Source organism: Myxine glutinosa, chromosome 11 (assembly GCF_964187855.1).
Source record: "Myxine glutinosa chromosome 11, kmMyxGlut1.1, whole genome shotgun sequence".
NCBI lineage: Eukaryota > Metazoa > Chordata > Myxini > Myxiniformes > Myxinidae > Myxine > Myxine glutinosa.
In genome coordinates, this window is record NC_136271.1 from 130,761,375 (window position 1) to 130,782,417 (window position 21,043).

At 44.9% G+C, this 21,043-nt stretch overlaps 1 protein-coding gene across 1 annotated transcript in view; it reads right to left on the reverse strand.

Annotated features, from left to right (window-relative positions):
• Positions 1–21,043, reverse strand: part of LOC137436865 (inositol-trisphosphate 3-kinase B) — a 33,110-nt gene that overhangs the window by 6,944 nt on the left and 5,123 nt on the right. The window contains exons 3-7 of the mRNA XM_068131049.2: positions 13,986–14,070; positions 5,916–6,129; positions 5,308–5,503; positions 4,724–4,825; positions 4,505–4,576 (exon numbers count right to left, since the gene is read on the reverse strand). Coding sequence (XP_067987150.1) covers positions 4,505–4,576; positions 4,724–4,825; positions 5,308–5,503; positions 5,916–6,129; positions 13,986–14,070 — 669 coding nt within the window. The remainder of the gene's footprint in view (positions 1–4,504; positions 4,577–4,723; positions 4,826–5,307; positions 5,504–5,915; positions 6,130–13,985; positions 14,071–21,043) is intronic.

The window sequence follows — 21,043 nt, forward strand, 5'->3', positions numbered from 1 at the left end:
AAAGCAACTTAAAAACAAATCTCAGGTTACTCTGTGGATGTACACCTTGACAGAACATCATGTGTAGGATACCAGGAAACAAAGCGAGGCGGGATGTCTCACTTACCTCACCAAACACATTATCAGCGACAAATTAGATTGACCAATCAATAGAAGTAAGACAAACAGTTGAGGAATAAGTAAAGAATGGATAATTGAAGATACTTTAACTTTGAGAAAGGGATGGATAAAAGAGAGTAAAATAAAGTTTTAGGGTCCGTATGTTTTACACCTCTCCCACCTCCCCCCAAGCCCTCTCCCTCCCACAGTTCTCTTGATGTCCCTGCTCTCAAATGTTGTGTTTGTGTCCTTCCCCCTCTCTCCCCATCTTGTCTACCGCTCCCCTTATTTTGTGTTTTATGTGTCGATTTGACTTTTTGTGTGATTAACGTTAGCTCTTTCACGAGCCGGCTCGATCTTGTATACAAAAATAAATAAATGTATAAACAAGAAAACAACAAGTAAAAGAAGTGGTTTGGAGCAGAGAATTGGAGGACAAGGGACATGTGGTTTGGTGTTGCAAAAATAAAGATAAAAATGTAAAACAAACAAGGGAAATGCAGGACAAAAGAACATGTTTTGTGCTGCCCATGTAAATTAAAATAACTTGTAGGTAAGACAAGTCTTGGGGTACCCTTGGACAACATACAAAATCTAATTGGATTTGGTACAGTATTTTTTTTTTTAAAGGTTTTGAAACATATATAAACTAGAACGACACTCTTCGCAGTCCCGACGTCGACCTATATGCCTCTGCCCACATTATTACATCATTATAATACTTGTACCAAGCTTGCTTTAAATCCATTCAGCTGCGCCCAAGTTAGCACATTTTTACCTGACATGACCTCTGACCTTTGACCTATTGACCCCAAAATATAATCAGTTCATGTTTACATCATTATACATACACTATCGGTCAAAAGTTTTAGAACACCTCAATTTTTCCAGTTTTTATTGAAATTTACGCAGTTTAATGTCTCAATGGACTCTGAAATTAAGCATAGAACAAATAAACAATTGGAGCTGAAAAAGAAATCATAGAATCATTTTGTTTAACAAAATTTAATTTAAATTTTTGACTCAGCAAAGTGGCCACCTTTTGCAGATATAACCGCCGAACACACTCGTGGCATTCTTTCTACAATGGAAATCAAATATTGTTCAGGAATTTCTTCCCAACACTGTTGCAGAAGTTCCCACAAATGTGTTGCACTTGTAGGTTGCTTTGCTTTCACCCTTCTGTCCAGTTCATCCCAAACCAGCTCGATGGGGTTTAAGCCTGGAGACTGTGCTGGCCATTCCATGATTTGACGCCTACCGTCTTGTTCTTTTCCTCGAAGGTAGTTTTGACATAGTCTGGAGGTGTGTTTAGGGTCATTATCTTGCTGTGGGATGAACCCCTGACCAACTAGGCGTATACCAGAGGGTATTGCATGGTGCTGCAAAATGCTGGGGTAGCCCTTTTGGTTCAGGGTGCCAGTCACTCTGTGCAAATCGCCGACTCTGGATCCAGCAAAAGAGCCCCAGACCATCACAATTCCTCCTCCATGTTTGACAGTTGGTGTCACACACTGAGGAACCATTCTTTCGCCTACTCGACGGCGTACAAAAACCCTGCGTGATGAACCAAAGATTTCAAATTTTGATTCATCGGTCCATAAGACCTTCCAGTCTTCAGTAGTCCACTGGTGGTGCTTCATGGCCCATGCAAGCCTCTTTTTCTTATTTTGCCATCTTAGCAATGGCTTTCTTACTCCCACTCAACCTGTCAAACCTGCAGCTCGAAGTCTTCTCTTCACAGTTGAAACAGACTTGCTTACTTCGACCAGTGTTAAGCTGTGCTTGAAGTGGTTATCCTGTGAGCCGCCTAACACGCAAGCTGTTGACTCTCAGAAACTTGTCTTCTGATTCTGTTGTGGCTTTGGGTCTGCCAGACCTCTTCCTGTCAGAGTTTCCTCCAGTTTCCAACATACTTCTTCCTGCAGTGCAATATTGTCCAAATAATGCTTCAAAGGGTGTAATAACAGTCTGTTCCAATACTGCTTTTATACAGACAGGGGGTTTGTAATCAAGTAATCAGCAGAGGTTGGGACACCTGTAGGAATTGTTTGCATCAACTTTCAAGGCTTCAATTACTTACATTGCTGCAGAACAGCTGTAAGTTGTTAACCCATTACTTGTTCCCTGAAGAAGGCCTTTTTTTTTTTACAATTTAACTGTGCAATTTACATTATTTCCCCGTTTTTGCTAACCTAAACTTTTTTTTAAACCTCAAGCAGTTTACTGCTTACCTTTGTACCATTTCAGGTTATTCGCTGTACATTAAACTGCGTAAATTTCAATAAAAACTGGAAAGATTGAGGTGTTCTAAAACTTGACCGGTAGTGTACCTGTACCAAGTTTTAATTTAAATCCCTTCAGCTGTTAACAAGTTCCCACATTTCTACCTAACATGACTTCTGACCTTTGGCCTTTGACCTCGGGACCCCCAACATCTAATCAGGTAATCTTTACATCATTATACATATCTGTACCAAGTTTGAATTAGAGCCCTTTCGCCATTCTCAAGTTATAGACCTATTACAGACTTTGACCTTTAACCTTTGACCTCTTGAACCCAAAATTTAATCCGTTAATCTTTACATCATAATACATATCTGTACCAAGTTTGAATTAAATCACTGCAGCCGTACTCGAGTTGTAGACATATTACAGACTTTGACCTTTGACCTCAAATTCTAATCATTTATTCTTTACATCATTATATATACCTGTACCAAATTTGAATTGGATCACTTCAGCTGTTCTCAAGTTGTAGACCTATCACAGATTTGACCTTTGACCCCAATATCTAATTTCATCTTTACATCATTCTACAGGGTGACCCAAAAAAACCTCCCACATTTCGAAAGGCTGTAGCACTGGCAGTAGTGAGGCGGGAGGGGCGGGGCTAGGGTCTGTTGGTAGCCCAACCCCAACCGTCCTCAGTCGCCAACATGGCGTGGTTGGGAGCACACCGTGCGTTCGCTGTCGAAGCGTTCTTCACAAACAACCGTTCCGTGATCGCCGTGCAGAGGGCCTTTCGAAGACGTTTCAGTATTCCACGGAACGAAAACGTTCCAGATCGGAAAACCATCTTGCAGTGGGTTGAGAATTTCAGGGCAACAGGCTCAGCTTCAAAAAGAAAATCACCTGGTCGACCTCGGAGCGCTCGTACGCCTGAGAATATTGAAGCATTGAGGCGATCTGTTGTGCAGTCTCCTAGACGTTCTGCGCAGAAGCATGCTTCAGCTGAAGGGATATCCCGGGAAACTGCAAGGAGAATCTTACACAAAGACCTCCACTTCCATCCATACAAAATGACGGTTGTGCAAGAACTCAATGCGAGAGACTGGATAAGCCACAGGGAGTTATGCGAGAACATTCTGCAACGTGTTCCGGAAGATGCTGTTCTCTTGTGCAGTGACGAAGCTCATTTTCATTTGAGTGGCTCTGTAAACAAACAAAATTTTCGCTATTGCTCTGAAGACAACCCTCGCATGCAACACGAAAGATCTTGGCACTCCGATCGAGTGACTGTGTGGTGCGCTGTTGCTGATGTTGGCATCGTGGGTCCTTATTTATTTGAAGAGGGTGGTGTAACTGTTACCGTAACTTCTGACCGTTACATTGATATGCTCGAAAACTTGCTAAGGCCACAACTCAAACACCTTGAGCTTGAAGAACTCGATGTGTGGTTTCAGCAAGATGGAGCTACGGCACACACAGCTCGAAGATCATTGCAAGTGCTGAGGGAAATGTTTCCGGATCGGGTGATCTCGTTGCGTGGCCGGCCCGTTCCCCTGACCTCGCCCCTTGTGATTCTTTTCTGTGGGGCTACCATAAATCACGTGTATACTCATCGACCCCAAACTCTTGAAGCCCTTAAGGTTGCTATTCAGCAGGAGATAGCCGCTGTTCCACCCGACATGACCCGTCGAGCCATGGCAGCCTTCAGAAATCGCCTCCAAGAGTGTATAGACAATGACGGCCACCATTTGGAGGATGTCATCTTTAAAACATGATGAATAAAAACTGTATTGAATGAAGTTTCATGTGTGCAAATAATATCTTGATTATCTTTAACCATTTTTTTTTCATTTACCTTTGAAATGTGGGAGGTTTTTTGGGGTCACCCTGTACATAAGTATACCAAATTTGGTCGGAATCCCATTGCTGGTTGACAGGTTATCGCGGTAACGGAAACCTATGACAGACGGACGGACCTCCTGAAAACATAATGCCTTCGTCAGCGGAGGCATAAAAACGCATATAAAATTCATTTTTATAACATGGATTTTCTTGATAATAAATAGCAGGGTCTGAAAAACGTTAAAAAAAAAGAGCAAAGAGAGAAGTTACAATGAGGGGGTTTTAAAAGGATAAATGTCAGTTAGAGGTTTGATCACACAAAACTCCGTACCTCATGTGTTTGGAAGAAAGGCGAGATCTCGAGGGTATCTCGCATGGCACGAAGGCGCATTAAATACTTAGTCTGCAGGAAAGAAAATAGCTTCGTCAAACCGCCGGGAGGATGACTCGCACAGCACGACACAAACCTTCCATAACAGGTGGATATGAAAAGCAAACGGCAACATGCAGTCACGTATGCGGAGGAAGTGCTCATGGCGACATTGCATACCTGCACGTGTGTATTGTCATTGGTGAAGGATTTGAAAAGCAAAACGATCTGCTCCTTCGTGTTTGTCTTTTTGAAATTTGTATTAATGGATCCATCATCTCTCTACAAGAAAATACCAGAACGAGCCGTCATCATTCATTTGTCTGTCCAAGGTCAACACTAATTATGCAGAATAAAAAAAAAAAATAGAAAGTATCTGAAAATGCAAAGCCCATCTACATCCATTTGTATTCTGACGTCTTCTTCTTCTCCCATATGCTCAAAATAACAAAAACAGTTAAAACTACAATGGCACTCAGTCGGAAGCATACCTCCGCCTGGTGAACAGTTTACGTTTTGTATCTCATAATAGACCAGAAAAATCACAATACAGAATCCCATTTAATCAAAATCAATCACAGGAATCACCATAGGTCCAGTCTTTCAATACCTCGATCTACCCCTAGTTTTTGGCCATATCACTCAATGGTGAAGAATCACCATTGATAGAAGGTTAGAAGGTCCGCCAACCATAGAAGGTTATAGCACTCTTTATTTTGTTTATCAAGCTTGCAGTAACGATGTGTGCCCCATCTCTCCCACACCTTGATGCCTTCAATGCGGAATCCAAGATTTGAACTCGAGCTTAGAGTCTCACGCCACTGCATGTAGCGAGGCTTTGTGACCGCCATGAGTGCATGCTCTTCTGCAGTTGGGGCTCCGGGGTCCACCACGACCATCTTGTCGTACATATCTTTCCGGGGTCTTTCCCGAGCATTTTCTAGCTCCTCCAGGAAAGTCCTGCAAATATAATAATTGCACTTGAAGCAATGCCCATCTTGGCAATTTTAGGAGGCAGTGTGACTGAGCGATACAATATCCCAAATAAAAATCAAAGATCAAATAATGAACTCTGAACATTCCGTCTTCCAATTTCAATTCCAATTAAATTATTTATATTTCTTAAGCACGCATGCGTGTCTGGTTCCTGGCATTGTTTTCACGTCGACGGAATGGGTTAATTGGAAACCCATGGAGGGATGAAATTGCTCATCACTTAGTACAAGTGCATAATTAACGACAGCACACAACCACTCTGGTGTCTCATCAAATAAATGCTCGGTTAATCCTTGAAGCGTTCGCTTCAGCATGATTATTTCTTGCCAAACAGTCAGCAAACACTTTTGTGTGAGGGCCATACATATGACAATACCTTATACCCATTTTGCAGTCCATCACCGAGGGGTTGAGAAAATTTGCGAGGAGGTCCTGCAGCTGAATGTAGTGTTCTCCACCGCTCTCAACACGCCCAGCAAACGCGGGTACAAAAGGCTTGAGTGCATCATCTTGCAGGGCACGCAGACAAATCTCCTCATTTTCAGATAGCCGCTTGAGTACCCAGCCTGTTTCTGCAGGCAGGAAACTTCCTGGTGGAGGGAAATATTGCGAACAGAAATGTGAGTGTGAAATGACAGGAGATAACAAGCTTCAGGTTTGCAGTGAGGGAACACAAATCCTGAATTTGTACCCTCGCTCATGTCATCCTAACCACTTCCGCAAACTATGTTGGTCATCTCCTGTAACCCCCTTGCTGCCTTCCTTTTCATCAGTGTTGTTGAATGGTGGAAAAGGCACTAGATTTTAAAATCACCAATTGGTATAACACGCAACTTTGAAAAAGGGAAAATGTACTGCAACCATTGTTTCTCAACCATTGCATTTCCTACAAATGACAGAAATAATAGATGGTCCTGTGGGGGACTGACGGTTATTTCCCCAGGGTTTCTGAGAATATTTAAAAATAAATTACCTGAACTTGAGGCGAAACCCCCCTTTACAGCCTCTTATACAGACCGGATGGGGAGCATAACCCCTTGCGATCTTATTGGTCATATGTATCGCACCAAATTTGGTCTATAATCGGTCATGTAGTTTGTGAGGAAAATGTGTGATTACGTGGGATTAGGGGAGGGGGCACGTGGCCCCTTTTCCAGGGAAGATACGGCCATAAGGAGCACAATTTAAGGTTAGAGCATGTTCACAATGCTGCATTGCCAGTTTGGTCTGGATTTGGTTGTTGGTTTCTGAGAAGATTTTACGGCGTAGCCCATAGGGCAAAGCCGTCTAGAACAGTGTATGTATGTATGTATGTCCCCTCAAACGTATACCAATCAGAGCTGAGGATCTGGTCACATGACAGGGTGATGTGATTACGTCTGATGTCATTACGGCGGTACGGCAGCTGACTCTCCACACTCTGGCATTTTGATTCCAATTTCGTTCAGGCCGAACATATTGTCGAACCTGTCATATATCACAATCGCCATGCTTTACCTTTACATTTTTCATTCAGTGTGGAGCACAAACCAATTGTTAAAATCACCATTAAATATCAAAAGCATCGGCGTTAACAGCTCTTCCAACAATACGGTATGTATAGGCTTTGGGCTTCATGCCTCACCTTCGGGCCGCTTTGGACAAATTAAGCCCAGGTTTCTTAATACAATAGTGCATCATGTAAGTGGTATCATTTTTGTCATAGTAATAATAATATAGCAAATATGACCATAACACTTTAATCCCAATGTCATGAATGGAAAGTTCATGGTGTATGGTTCATGAATCAATGATAAGCGGTGTACGGTACTAACAACCGCGTAAGTAAGGAATTTGCCTCTGGTTTTTTTGATAGCATGTTATTCACCCAACCCTTGTGGGGTATATAGATTACAATAGCTCTTCCCTCAGTTCTGCAAGTAAAACTTACCTCACGGATGTCGGGATTCCTCTAAATTTATTTGTTTAATGTTTAGAATCAGCATTAACGACTGTTAAAAAAGCTAATTGTATGTGTTTATGGTTTATAATATTGTCGTGCGGCCGCCTCTGATAAAAATCAGGCGGTCACGGAAGCCGATCGCGAAGGCCTTAGCCCCTAAGGTGAAAACTCAATGGCGGACTCCAAAAACAAAAAGCTACACCAAAGTGCGCGGGATGGAGGGGGGCGGCGCAAGAGCCCTGCAGTCTTACCTGTTCTTGGGGTGTCTCCAATGCTGCTGAAAATTAAATAAATCACACGGAAAACTGCGCTCAAGTATATACAGAAAATAATACAACGATTTATTAACGGTTCCGAGAACAAAAAAAATGTGATGCTCTCAACCCCCTATATGGAGTACTCCCACTCGACAGACTTATTAAACAAACCACAGGGCAGACGACGAAATGAACAAAGAGGGTGTGTGTGTGTGTGTGGTGCGTTCCTAGCTTTGCTCGCTCGGGAGCGTGGCGTGGAGATAGTGCAGGCCTCGGACAGCTAGGCCCTGACACGTGGGCGGAAGGGGTCTCCCCGACGCGACTCGGTCGCTGGCACCGGTCCACTCGCACCGCAACTCTCAAACACTCGCCCCGTCCGTAGGACCACGGTTTCTAGGGCTGTCGTCTCTGCTCGGCGCTTTGGAGATCGTGAGTGGTTGGCGATGGTACGCACGAGGCCACGAATGCGGCCACCAACGGGGCGAACCTCGGCACAACAGCCGCCCACGCAAGCACGCGATCCGATCGCAGGGAAGATGGGAGGGAACGAAGGCAGGAAGGGACGAGAGGGAAAAATGTCCAGTGCACTCTATCACGACTGAATTATCTCAGCTCTCCCAAATGGCGTCTGCTCTGCCTCGTGTCCAACTCCGAACTGTTCTTCTTCTCCTTCGTGTCGTCACTTCCCTCATCCCTGTCCCGCCCTCTCGTGACGTCCATTGGTCCGCCCTCCCCATGACGTCAAAAGATCCGCCCCGTTTTCACCGTGTCTTGGCAGGCCGTGTCTCAGCCTGCCCGTTTTGGTGGGTGTTGTTTCATTGATGTGAAAGGGAAGGGAATTAATTAATGTGGGTGTGCTAGGGCATGAATTCCTACTGTCTAGGTGCGGTGCCAAAAGGGACATTGGATTGACCACAGGGGTGGGAAAACACACAAAGTTACCCTTATCGCCCTGACTACTTAGCACTTCCTGTCCCCGTACAGGAAATACATACGCAATTATCCCGGCATACGCCTACACATACTAACTTAAAGGTACATAGTGGGTTCTAGCTATCGCGACATCCCGGAGCATTTGACATACACAGATCTATCTGGCTCTAGATATTCCTCTACCCCTCCCGACAACAACATTTTACAAGCCCGGCCATGCCACTGTTAGACTTTCGGTCTTGTTTGAATGAAATACCAATATTTGCGCAAAAGTCCTTCTCACCCCCTTGAAATGGGAAGATCCGGATGGGGAGTGCAGTCCCATGAGACCTTGCTGTCCTGATGCATTGTACCGAATTTGATCCATAATCGGCCAGGTAGTTTGTGAGGGGATGATGTTTCAGTCAAATGCTAACGTATTGTTACGGATCTCGGTCGTCGGCTCTCCCCTTATCAAGGGGGGGTTAATCCCCTTGTCCTTTTATCTGGCCGGCCCGAGTCCTGGACGTTATACCGTCCTTCCCGGCGCAGCGTTAGGTAGGGTTTGTTAGGCCTAGGGGTTCACTACTACCTAATTACTAACGCCGGCTGGAAACGAGGGAATAACTCCCGCTCGAACCACGGGTATGATGGAAAATGCCGAGCGGATAGCAATCCGCGATCCGAGCTATTAACAAAGATTAAACCCAATTATGGCGGTTGCGATCGTGCCACGTTTACCCAATGAGAAAAAAGACGGATGCGATCGGATAAGAGGAAACCAAGAAAGAACAAGGCAATTTATTACACATGTACAGAAAGAAGAGGAAACAAAAGAATGTACAGGATAGGAAGAGAAAGAAGCAGAACACAAGGCAGTCTTAAAACAGTCTTATTCTTAATACCCAGGACACACATACACACTCACACGGGGATTGTAGATGGTTGATGGAACAGGTAGAAGGTCCGGCGATGGGGTCCAGGCTCCGGTCCAGCGGGCGAAACCCGGCAGGCAGCTCCGCGTGTAGTTGAACGCGACCTGACAATTATATAGCGGGGGGAAGCTGGTGTCCTGCTTATGTAATATGTGCACACTTGTGCCAAACGCCCTCTCTCTCCCCAATGTCCTCTTTAACAAGCGCGCCCTTCTTCTTCTCAGTCCTTCTCCAAGCCACCCTTCCAACACGTCCTCTTTAACAAACGCCGGCGCATGAGTCTCCCCTGGTAAATGCGCTCGCTGGCAAGTCCCCCGCGCAGTCCTGTGGTATGCGCACCAATCCTTCTCCGCGTAAGTCCTGTTACAACGCGCGCGCCTCCAACAAGTCCTCTCCAACAAGCGCGCCTCCGTCCAGTCCCCTTTCAATAGCGCTCTCCCAATTAGTTCTCTCCAGCAAGCGCGCCTCCGACAAGTCCCGTGAAAGGGCTTTGTGCTCGCTTATACATCTCCACCAGCAAAACGCTCCGCGAGCCCAAAAACCATGCCTGTCGGCGATGTCACTTCAGCCCTGGTTGGCTGGTGAGGGCTTACCGGCTCTGCCTTTGACGGCTGGATGACGTGGCCACACCTTCTTCTTGGCGTTCCGCCCCCTTTCTCCAGGCCTCACCGCGTGGCTTATGGCAGTGGTGAGCGAGCGCTAAGGCAGCGAACGCTGCTAAAAAAGGCGCAAAGTAAATTGGGAGAGGTATAGGGCACTGACTGTAGGGGCGCGTAATGGCGTCGCTTGGAGAGGGAGGTTGTAAACTGAACGGAATGGGGCCTACTTCTTATTTGATTGACACAACGCAGATTCAACTATTGGAAACACGGCCTTATCTAATACACATACTAATGAAATAACTGGAATCCTATGGTGGCCTACATGTTGCTTGTGGACTAACTATGGGGTGCTACCTTTAACCATTTAATAATGTCATATTTACACAAGTGTGGGTTCTAAAACCACAACAGTATGTACAGTGTGTTCAGAAAGCATTCACATATTGTGGTGGTGTTAAAGCATGAATTTAAAAAGGGATAACTTTAGATATTTATTTTTGCCGCTGATATATATATATATATATATATATATATATACATACACACCTCACCACCACATAATTAAAAACACCTCACCACCACATAGTTAAAAACACCTCACCACCACATAATTAAAAATACCTCACCACCACATAATTAAAAACACCTAACCACCACATTATTAAAAACACCTCACCACCACATCATTAAAAACACCTCACCACCCCGTTATTAAAAACACTTCACAACCACGGAAACAAAAGCTTGAGGGAGTAGTTCAGTGACAACACAGACACTGTCCGGATATGTAGATATATAGACTGTACTTGAGTTGCTGTTTTGTCATGGTTTACACCAATCATAATACAAATAATTATTTTGCACAAATGTATTTGTAATATACGATATATTACATTTTTATAAACAATTGAAGTTGAAGATTCAAGTTGTGAAAAAAAATATTTTTCAAAAAAAACTTCAAGATTTTTTTCTTCTTCTTCAAAACGTTTCAAAAAAAAAAAAAAAAAAACCCTTCGGAGATACACACGGGAGAGATAGGTGCATACCAGAAGTTTGGTACGATTTCACAGAAGTTTGAGGGAGTAGTTCAGAGACGAGACAAAGTGCACAGATATATATTGTCGCGCGAATGTCGTCGGTTAAGACCGTGGGATCGTGGATAGCCTGAACGAGCTTCAACTCCGAGGCGACGATCAATTGCGGATTTGACTATGCAAACACGGGAGAAAGAAGGGGGGGAGGGGGGAGGAAGAATGGGAAGAGGAAGAAGCGGGAATTTACCTGACGCGATCCGAGCAGTCTTCAACCCTGCAAATTAATCTCACACGAACACGGGATTTGGAATGAAAGGGAAAGTAATAAAAGGGTTTATTCAAAATAAATATCCGGACAGGGAAACGCGATGATCAAACTAGAACCTAGGTTGGGACGTCCCCACTCACACTTCGGATACAAACAATGGGAGATTGAATAAAATTAATGTCTCGTCGTGTTTGTGAAATGTGGTTCATCTTATCTGTGTCTGGCAGTGTAGCGTCGGGTCGATCAGGCACCGTCCGACATGGCTCTGGTCAGCGCGAACCGCTCGGTCCCATCTGCTGGCGTTCCACCAGCCCACCGGCCCACCCCCGTTCACCAGGCCTCTCGCGCCAAGCGAGCGAGCGTGCAACGGTCTACGGGGTACTGCAGCTCGTGCGCTCGCCGTCCGCACGTGAACGCCGGAGAAGATAATCGTCGGTGCTCCAATGTCTTTCCAAGCGAACTACAACCGGGAACGAAAGCAAGGGCAGAAGGGAGGTCCAAGCGGGAAGGAAAGGCAAAACAGAAGGAAGGTCCGGGCAGGAACGAAGCCAAAACGAGAAGAAAGGTCCGGCAGGAACGAAGCCAAAAGTGAGAAGAACAAAATGCCGGCGAGCCAGTTGTTTTTGTCACTCGCGGTGTGACGTCAGCCCTCCTCTACTCCAACCAGCGCGGTGCCCCTCAACTTCTCACCGCGTTGGCGTCATCCCATTGGCCGAGCGCCTCCCGCCCCCTGGTCATGCCATCCGTCGGTGGCCAACCACAAATCCTTCTTTACCCTCCAATCACAGGGAAGCTCTCTGCCCTTCCATTGACCAATCACTCATCCTCCTCTACTCTGCCAATCGGTGCCCTGCTTGTTTCTCCGATTTGTTTTATTGTAAGGGAGGGGATTTAATTAATGTGGTGCACTAAGGGCCTATCTAAGTGTCTATGGGAGTGTGTTGCCATAAGGGACACTGGGATGCTCACAGAGGAAACGACACACAATGGAGTTAGCATATTCCCTAATTTTACTTAACATGCCTCGCCCCCTCGTGGCGGGGACGAAGATACGCACTTATTCCGACATACGGGCTACACAGAACTTATTACAGGTGAGGTTCCCTATCACGACAGCCGGACACCTACCTATGCAGATCTACCTGGATCTAGATATTCCTCTACACCAAAATTCATAACAATATATATATATATATATATATGTCTGCACCCCTCACCTCTATCCTTCCCTGTTACACTGATTGGCTGTGTGAGGTGAGGTGAGGTGCAAAGTGATTGGCTCCTGGCAAAATTGAATAATGTATCGTAAAGGCTTATTGAAAGGTGATGTTCGGAATCCAATTCCATATTGCACAATCGGAACTCATGGCCTAAATAATTTTGTTGAAATCTTGAGTGAAATCAGAACAAAATTAGGAAAAAGCGATTTAAAAAATTAAATTATAGGCACTATGGGCGTGAGGTAAAATGGCTCAAAAATTTATTTTTTTTCACTTTTTAAAGGTAACTATTGTACGTCTGATTTTATTTTACACCGTCCACAGACATCGGTCACGAAATCTTTATGGATTTGGATTCTACTTTTACAATACATTTTTAACATCCAGTAATACCTACAGTACAACATAGAATCACTGCTTATTGACAGTGCGTTAATGGATGACTTCGGCTGCCAGGATGACCCACGAGATATGCACACTATCCTCTAGGTCTAGGCTGTCTTGCGAAGGTTTGAATCCCAACCCAGGTATAACCTATCATCCCAGAGTTTCACAATTGGTAAATCATCAATGTGTGCGGTCCCTCTGAAGAACGTTAAACTGGCAAAATTCCCGTAAGGTAAATTCCCTTCCCGTCTTCCAACATTAGCCATTTTTGTGCTCAATTCTATTTTTATTATTAAGATCCTGTTTGCAAGTCATTAAGTGTGTAGGAGTCCCCTTTTCCAACCATCGGACTATTTGGAACTATTGGGATCCATTGGCAAAGGCAGGAGAAACATTGTGCATGGCTTTAAATTCAACCAATCATGGCTCGGTTGTCTGGGGTTACCTCCCATGTGTACGGGGTCTCAAAGATATAGCAACACACTGGTTCAGCGCAGTTTTGCACTGCCCTTGCACGGGGCAAGAGCAACCTGTTAAACAAGGACATGAGCATGAAACCAACTCACCCCCCCCCCCCCCCCTCCACCAGCAGAGCCAGGTCGAGTTCCTCCGATTTGGATTCAGCCTTCCATGCGAGTGGTTTAATCCATCCAATATGCTAATGCTATACAAGAGCTGTGCAATGAACTCGTCTCTGCTGGCTTTCTGTTATTTTTGTTTTCCTTGCACTAACCTCACCTCTATCCTTTGGCTAAAACTGTTATGATATTAATTTTATTCTTACAGCTTTCTTTTTACAATTCATGAGCAAAGGTACCTACTCTGACTTGGCTAGTGCCAAAGTAAGCCCTTGGCTGGCCCTAAGTGAAAAGGTGCAATGTGAACTCACCCACATGTCCCGCCAACTGCACCCAGTTCTTTATGTGAAAGGGCGACCAACGAATGTTAGTTTTGATTTTTTTGCACGTCTCAGCCTGCACACGAAGTAAAAGATGCAATTAAATAAAGAAAATTCACTCACACGTCAGTATTATCATATAACTGCAGATTTACAAGTTGCTTGAACATTTAAAAGTAGGGAGTTCAAATGGCAGAGTTCCAAACTAAATAACAGCACAACATTGCATATACGCAGGGAGAGATAAAATAGCACAGGATGTTTTAAAAGCACAAAGAACACGAAAAACAGGAATCGTAATAATTATCTCAAAATAAGTTAGAACTACAAAATAGCATTCGATGCGAATACACAGGATATGCCTGAACCAACGTAAATTGTCAACCCACCTATGTTTGTTCTCAATTAAAGGTCACATGAGAGAAAGGAAAGAGAACATCAGATGCTTGTAACTGCAGTTATGGCTTCCAAAATGACTAAAGAGGTACATGACATTTGACATTTGGAAACAAAAATCTAACCAGCTCATCTTTGTATTACAGTCCATACTTGTGCTATGTTTGGTTAACAGGAAATTAATAAATACAATAACGATAACAGACGACGACCAGCTGGACAACTCCAAAACACAATGGCTCCAGCCTTTGCCTGTGGCAGCATAACAACAATGTAATAGAAGGCACAGGTCAAACGATAAGCAAACAAGTACAGATACATTCAAAGTACTGTACACCGCCCCTATGCCAAATACATTCATAAGATATCCTCCAGTGCGCAGCATTGACGGGGAGCCTTTGGTGCCCGGCCATGCTGTTGTGCAGCACATAGAATCGGTATTGGGAAGGAGAGGTGTACAATAATTGATTGATCAATTGTGTAATTAAAATAAATAATAATCGTAAGATAATTAATTTCTTAATCAATTGGCTAATAGCATATCTAAACCACCAGCGTTTCATACGAAACTGTAACTTACTGAAAGTTAAGTAAATAAGTAATCGAAAAATTAAACAATTAATCGATTAATCAATAAATATTTTTGAGCTTCCCAGCTCAAAATGTGCCTGAGATATTGTCCTGTTGAGAAAGAAAATAAACAAGTGATTAATAATGAAAATAAAGTGTAATCGTAAAATAATAAAATCATTAATGAATTGGCTAATATCATACCGAAACCACCACCGTTTAATCCGAATCTGTAACTTTTAAAAAACTAAACAATCGAGTAATGAATCGAAAAATTATATAATTAATTGATGAATCAATGAATCAAAAATACGCTTTACAGCCAAATCACTTGGTTGTTGTCGTGTCCAAATATCAGCTTTCTAACTCAAAAGGTGCCTCAGATATTGCCCAGATGATAAAGGAAATAAATAAGTGATTAATAAATCGATAATAATGAAGTAATCAATCAAAAAATACCGTTTTGGCCAAAGCTCGTGCTCACGATTGTGCCCAAATTTCAGCTTCCTAGCTCAAAGGATGGCTTAGATATCGCCCGGACAAACAAACAAGAAAAAAAAAAAAAAACCGAGTGAAAACTGAGTGCTCCCTTTCAGGGCACATCATTGCCGGGAACCGAAACCTGGAGATGGAAGAGGAAGGGAGCGGTGTACAATTACACCAATGTTGTTTTATCGTTTTTATTCCAAATTAAGCATCGATTAATATGGTATGCATCGACACCATAGTAAGCATCGATAGTATGCCAGGCTCACCTTGTTGGCCTCTATACAAGTAACAAGAAGCACATGGAACCTTCCTTCTTTGTTATCCCGCAGGCGTAGTGCAAAGTGGAGTTAAACAATATTGGTTCACTCTGTCCGTCTGAGTCCATAATTGAGGAATAACTTAATTTCAATTGAATTTTATCTTTTGAACGCAAACATTTGAATTTTATCTTTTGGAGATCTCGCGAGATGTTGACGGCGAGGGCACGGTTTCTCGAAGCTGACCAGGCTCTCCACGCTATCGAAGTTAAGTAATTGTTCACAATTGTATGTTTGTAGAAACTGCATTTATCTTTTGGCGTGTGTACCCATAGTGTGTCCCAAGGAAGATTCTCGGTGTTAATCTTTCATACCTGTATAAAATAGTTGATTATTTCGTGCCGTCTTATTTGTGGCCTAGTTCTTTAAGCTTCCTACCTTGAGGCTTTGTTTTCTCTCAGTGGTCGATTGTGGTCCATTTACTTTCTTTCTCTCAATTTATCCCAGTCTTTTCACCCCATACTTCCTTGTTTAAAATCTTAACTCAAAAAAACAAAAACATTTCCTTCCTTGTTCTTATTCGTTCGTTCTTCGACCACGTGTTTCATTCCCATTTCCTCGGATAGTTTTCAGTTTAATTTGAAAATGTTTAAACTTTCCCCTGAAGTACTGTATTCTGTCGTTTATGATAACACCTTTTTCTTCTTCTTCTTCTTCTTTAAAAGGTCGCTTTCGACTTGCTCACCAAATCTATTCATTCCCCCCCCCAAAAAAAGCATCTCTTACAGTGCCTCCTTCCTCCATTTCCTAAACTCTCCTGCACTCCACGCCCCCACCCCCACCCCCCTCCAGGGTCCTTAAACGTATCTCTGACTCGAAGGTCACAAGAAACTCATTTTGCAATAAATGTCCGCTTCCCATTAATCATGCAACACTTCCAAAATCCAAACTCACCCCTCCCCGACAAATCTTCCCCATCACCCATCCCTTTCAAATCTCCCCCCTTGCCCCTCCACTCCAAATCTTCCTCATCACCTATCCCTTTCAGATCTCCCCCCTTCCCTCCTAAACTCCCCCCTCACTCCTCCCCTCCTAGATTTCCCCTCACCCCTCCCCTCCTAATCTCCCCTCTCACCTCCAAATCTCCCCCATCTCCCATCCCTTTCAAATCCCCCCCCCCTTGTCCTTTCCCTCCTAAACTACCCCCCCCATAACCACTCCCCTGGCTCCCCCCCTTCAAATCTCCCCACCCTCATTTTTTTCTTCTCCATTTCCCCCCTCTCACCACACCACCTCAAAGTGTCCTCCCCGCTCCTTCCCCCTTCAAACTCTCACCTCCATATCTCCCCCAACCTCCTTCCTCGCTCTACCCCCACACCCCCCCTCAAATAACACCTCACTGTGCCTCACCCAATCACCATCAAACCTTTTGTCCACCCCATTCTTCCCTTTCTCCTAGCTATTCTGAAATCTGTCACACTTTCAACAGCTCGACCTCTTCCTCCTCTTCCACATCTTACCCTACCCCTCGTCTCCTCTCCCCCCCCCCCCCCCCCCCCCACTGTTCTACATCCAATGCTCCCCCTTCTTCTTCATCAACGGTATGGACCTCAAACATCCGGGGCCTTCACTTAAACTTGACTGATCTCTCCATACAGGTTGCTTCTGACAAACCAGACTTGATCTGCTTAACAGAAACTTTCCTCCTTCATGATGTCTCTGATTCCTTAATATCTCTCCCGGGTTACTCCCTCCTCCGTTATGATAGACCTGAGCCTCGTCCTGGAGGTGGGGTTGCTATCTTTATCAAAAACTCTCTTCCTCACACGCCCTGCACTGCCCTCTCTCCACCTCACCCCCAGGAGTACCTCTGGCTACGGCTTCCCCTTCACTCCCACCTTTTGTTCATATGTGTGTTGTACCGTCCACCAAACAGTGATGACTCCATCTGCATCTCGCTGTCTGATAATATGGACCAACTTCTAGCGACTCATCCCAACTCTGTCTTCCTCATATGTGGTGATTTCAATTGTCACCATGCCAGTTGGCTGGGTGTGGGTACCTCTCTCACCAGCCATGGCTCCTCAGCAAAGGACTTCTGCGACTCACTGGGACTGACACAATCTGTCAATTTCCCGACCCGGATCTCAGTCAATGGAGCATCTTCTCTTCTAGACTCGGTTATGACCAACTTCCCTGCAAGTGTCTGCTGCTCTTCTTCTGCTCCAATTGGTTCATCTGACCATATGCTTATTGTTCCCCGTCGCACCGCGGAGCGAAAGGGGGACGATGGTTTTCCCCTCCGTCCGTGTGTGTGTGCGTCCGTGCGTGCGTGCGTGCATCAGCGAAGGACCGAATTCTAATTTGGTGTGGGTGCAACCCACGTCAAAATCCAAGATGGCCGCCTCCATGTATGTCTGACGCCATGTATGTCTGAACCTTGTAAGCGGATTATCTTGAAAAATAAGCGAGTACCAACTTCTAATCTAGTGTGTGGGTGTATCTGGGCACAAGGAAGAACGCTAATGAAAATTGGGTCGCCACGTCAAAATCCAAGATGGCCACCACCATATATATGTCTGAACCTTGTGAGCGAAATATCTTGAAAAATAAAGGAACTACTAACTTCTAATCTGGTGTGTGGGTGTATCTACGCAGAAGGAAGAACGCTATTGAAAATTGGGTCGCCACGTCAAAATCCAAGATGGCCACCGCCATGTATGTCTGAACCTTGTGAGCGGAATATCTTGAAAAATAAGCGAAGTACCAACTTCTAATCTGGTGTGTAGGTGTATCCAGTCAGAAGGAATAACGCTATTGAAAATTGGGTCGCCACGTCAAAATCCAAGATGGCCGCCTTGCGTCTTGCACTTTGTCAACTCACATCACCAACGACGGGGGACCTAGGCGTAACGCTTGTTAAAGTGGACATTTCTCTGACCATTCTCAGAGAGCCTCCTCAGCGTCGACGAGTCTGGCATTTCACTCAGGCCAACTGGCACGGTCTTCAAGCAGCCATCAATCATCTGGACTGGTCTCCCATCTCTACCGCCTCCGACATCAACTCATCCTGGGAATTCTTCCAAAGTAAATTGCTCTCTCTCATGCACAGATTTATCCCATCTCGTCTTCAGTTGTCATACCCTTCCTCCCGTCCATGGTACACGGAGTCTTGTGGTGAGGCAGTTGCCCAGAAACAACTTGCCTTCGCCTCCTGGAAAGCAAATCCAACAGAAGGAAATCTCTTATCCTTTCACAAAGACCGAAACAAGTGTGTGTCCACCCTCAGGAGAGCCAGGAAACAACATCTCTCCACTCTCAAGACCGAACTCTCAAACCTGTCTCCCTCTTCCAAATCCTGTTGGTGTCTGGTCAAATCTGTTTCTGGCGTTTGTTCATCCTCCATCCCCTCCCTTCCCTCAAAGGGCTCCACAGCTGACTCCGCACGTGAAAAAGCTGAATGCATCAATGCTGTGTTTGCCTCTAAACCTTGAGTCACAAACCCATCCCTCTCTGTACCCACCATACCCAGTCATACCCAGCTGCTCCAGGACTCTGTCCTTTTCTCCTGACAAAGTGGAGAAGTTTCTGTCAACCCTCGACACTGATTCTGCAACTGGACCTAACGGCATCAGCCCACAGGTCCTAAAATCCTGCTCTGCCGCTCTTTCATTCCCTCTCTCTGTTCTCTTCACCCTCTCTTTTGCTCAAGGTAATCTGCCATCAGCTTGGAAATCAGCCAACATCACCACTTTACACAAAAAAGGTGCAAAAACAGATCCTTGCAACTACAGACCAATCAGCCTTCTCCCAATTATCAGCAAAGTCATGGAATCCATCATTGCTTCGGATATCAAATCTTTCCTCTTCTCCAACGGCTTGATCTCTGATCATCAATTTGGTTTCAGACCAGGTCATTCTACTGTGGACATGCTGCTTCTGCTGTCTCAACAATGGATGGAGGTCCTCAATGCCAAACAGGAAATTAGAGCTGTCTCCCTTGACATATTACGTGCCTTCGATACGGTCTGGCACCCCGCTCTGCTCAACAAACTCCTCCGATGGTATCCATGGAAACCTCCACGCATGGCATGCGGACTTCCTCTCTAGTCGTAGTCAACGTGTGGCCCTGAATGGGTTTCTCTCATCTCCTGTTCCTGTTCAGGCTGGAGTTCCCCAAGGCAGTGTTCTGGGCCCTGTGCTTTTTCTGGTCTTCATCAATTATCTCTCTGACTCTCTTGAAAATCCTCTCTATCTATTTGCTGATGACTCCACTCCCTGCCTCTCCATTCCTCATCCTTCAGATCGGCAGTCTGCAGCCTCCTCACTCTCTGCAGACCTGGACAAAATCACAGACTGGTCAAACAAGTGGAACATGTCTTTCAATCCTGACAAATCTCACACTCTTACTATGTCTCTCCGAAAAGACCGACTGGACAACACTCCCATCCACTTTCTGAACAATCCTCCCCAAAGGCAGTCGCCAACTGGGCATCCTCCGTCGTGCGAAGTCCTTCCTTGGCACACCTGAGCTCCTCACCACATACAAGGCTTTCATCCGTAGCTCAATGGAATACTGTTCTCCCCTCTGGGCCGGTGCTCCTGCCTCACACCTAGCTCGGCTTCACGCTGTTGAAAGCAAAGCTTTCAGAATCATTGGAATGTCCGGCGATGAAGTTAACTCCAAGGGCCTTTCACTTACTCAACACTCACCGCAGGCAGGGTGGCGGTCTTTCTGTCTTCTACCGACTCCTCTCCGGCCTTGTTCCCCCAGCTCTCTCTGGGCTCTGTCCCCCAAATATTCCTGCAGGTCGCACAAGATCTGCCAGCAACCCTCTTATGGTTAAACTGCCAAAATCAAGACTCTCTGCTCACCTTCATTCTTTTCTCCCACCTCTGGAACAAACTCCCTCACTCTTCAATCCCACGCCTCCCTCCAGGTCTTTAAAGCAGTTGTTCACCACCATCTCTTATCTTCCCCCATCCAAAACCTAGACCTTTTCTACGCCCGCTAATTTCACCCCAGATCCACTTTTTTTTCTTTGGAAATACCAACTTCTTTCCTGGAAATCCTTGCAGTGTCCTTGTGTTTCATACTTCTTCTCCCTCCCCCCCCCCCAAGCTCTCTCCCTCCCACAGATCTTCTGATGTCCCTGCTCTCAAATGTTGTGATTGTGTGCTTCCCCTTCTCTCCCCATCTTGTCTACCACTCCCCTTATTATATGTTCTGTGTGTCCGTTTGATTTTTTTCTGTGATTAATGTTAGCTCTTCCACGAGCCTCGATCCTGTATTTAAAAAAAAACCAAAAAAAAAAAAACACAAATTGGAACAGGAAT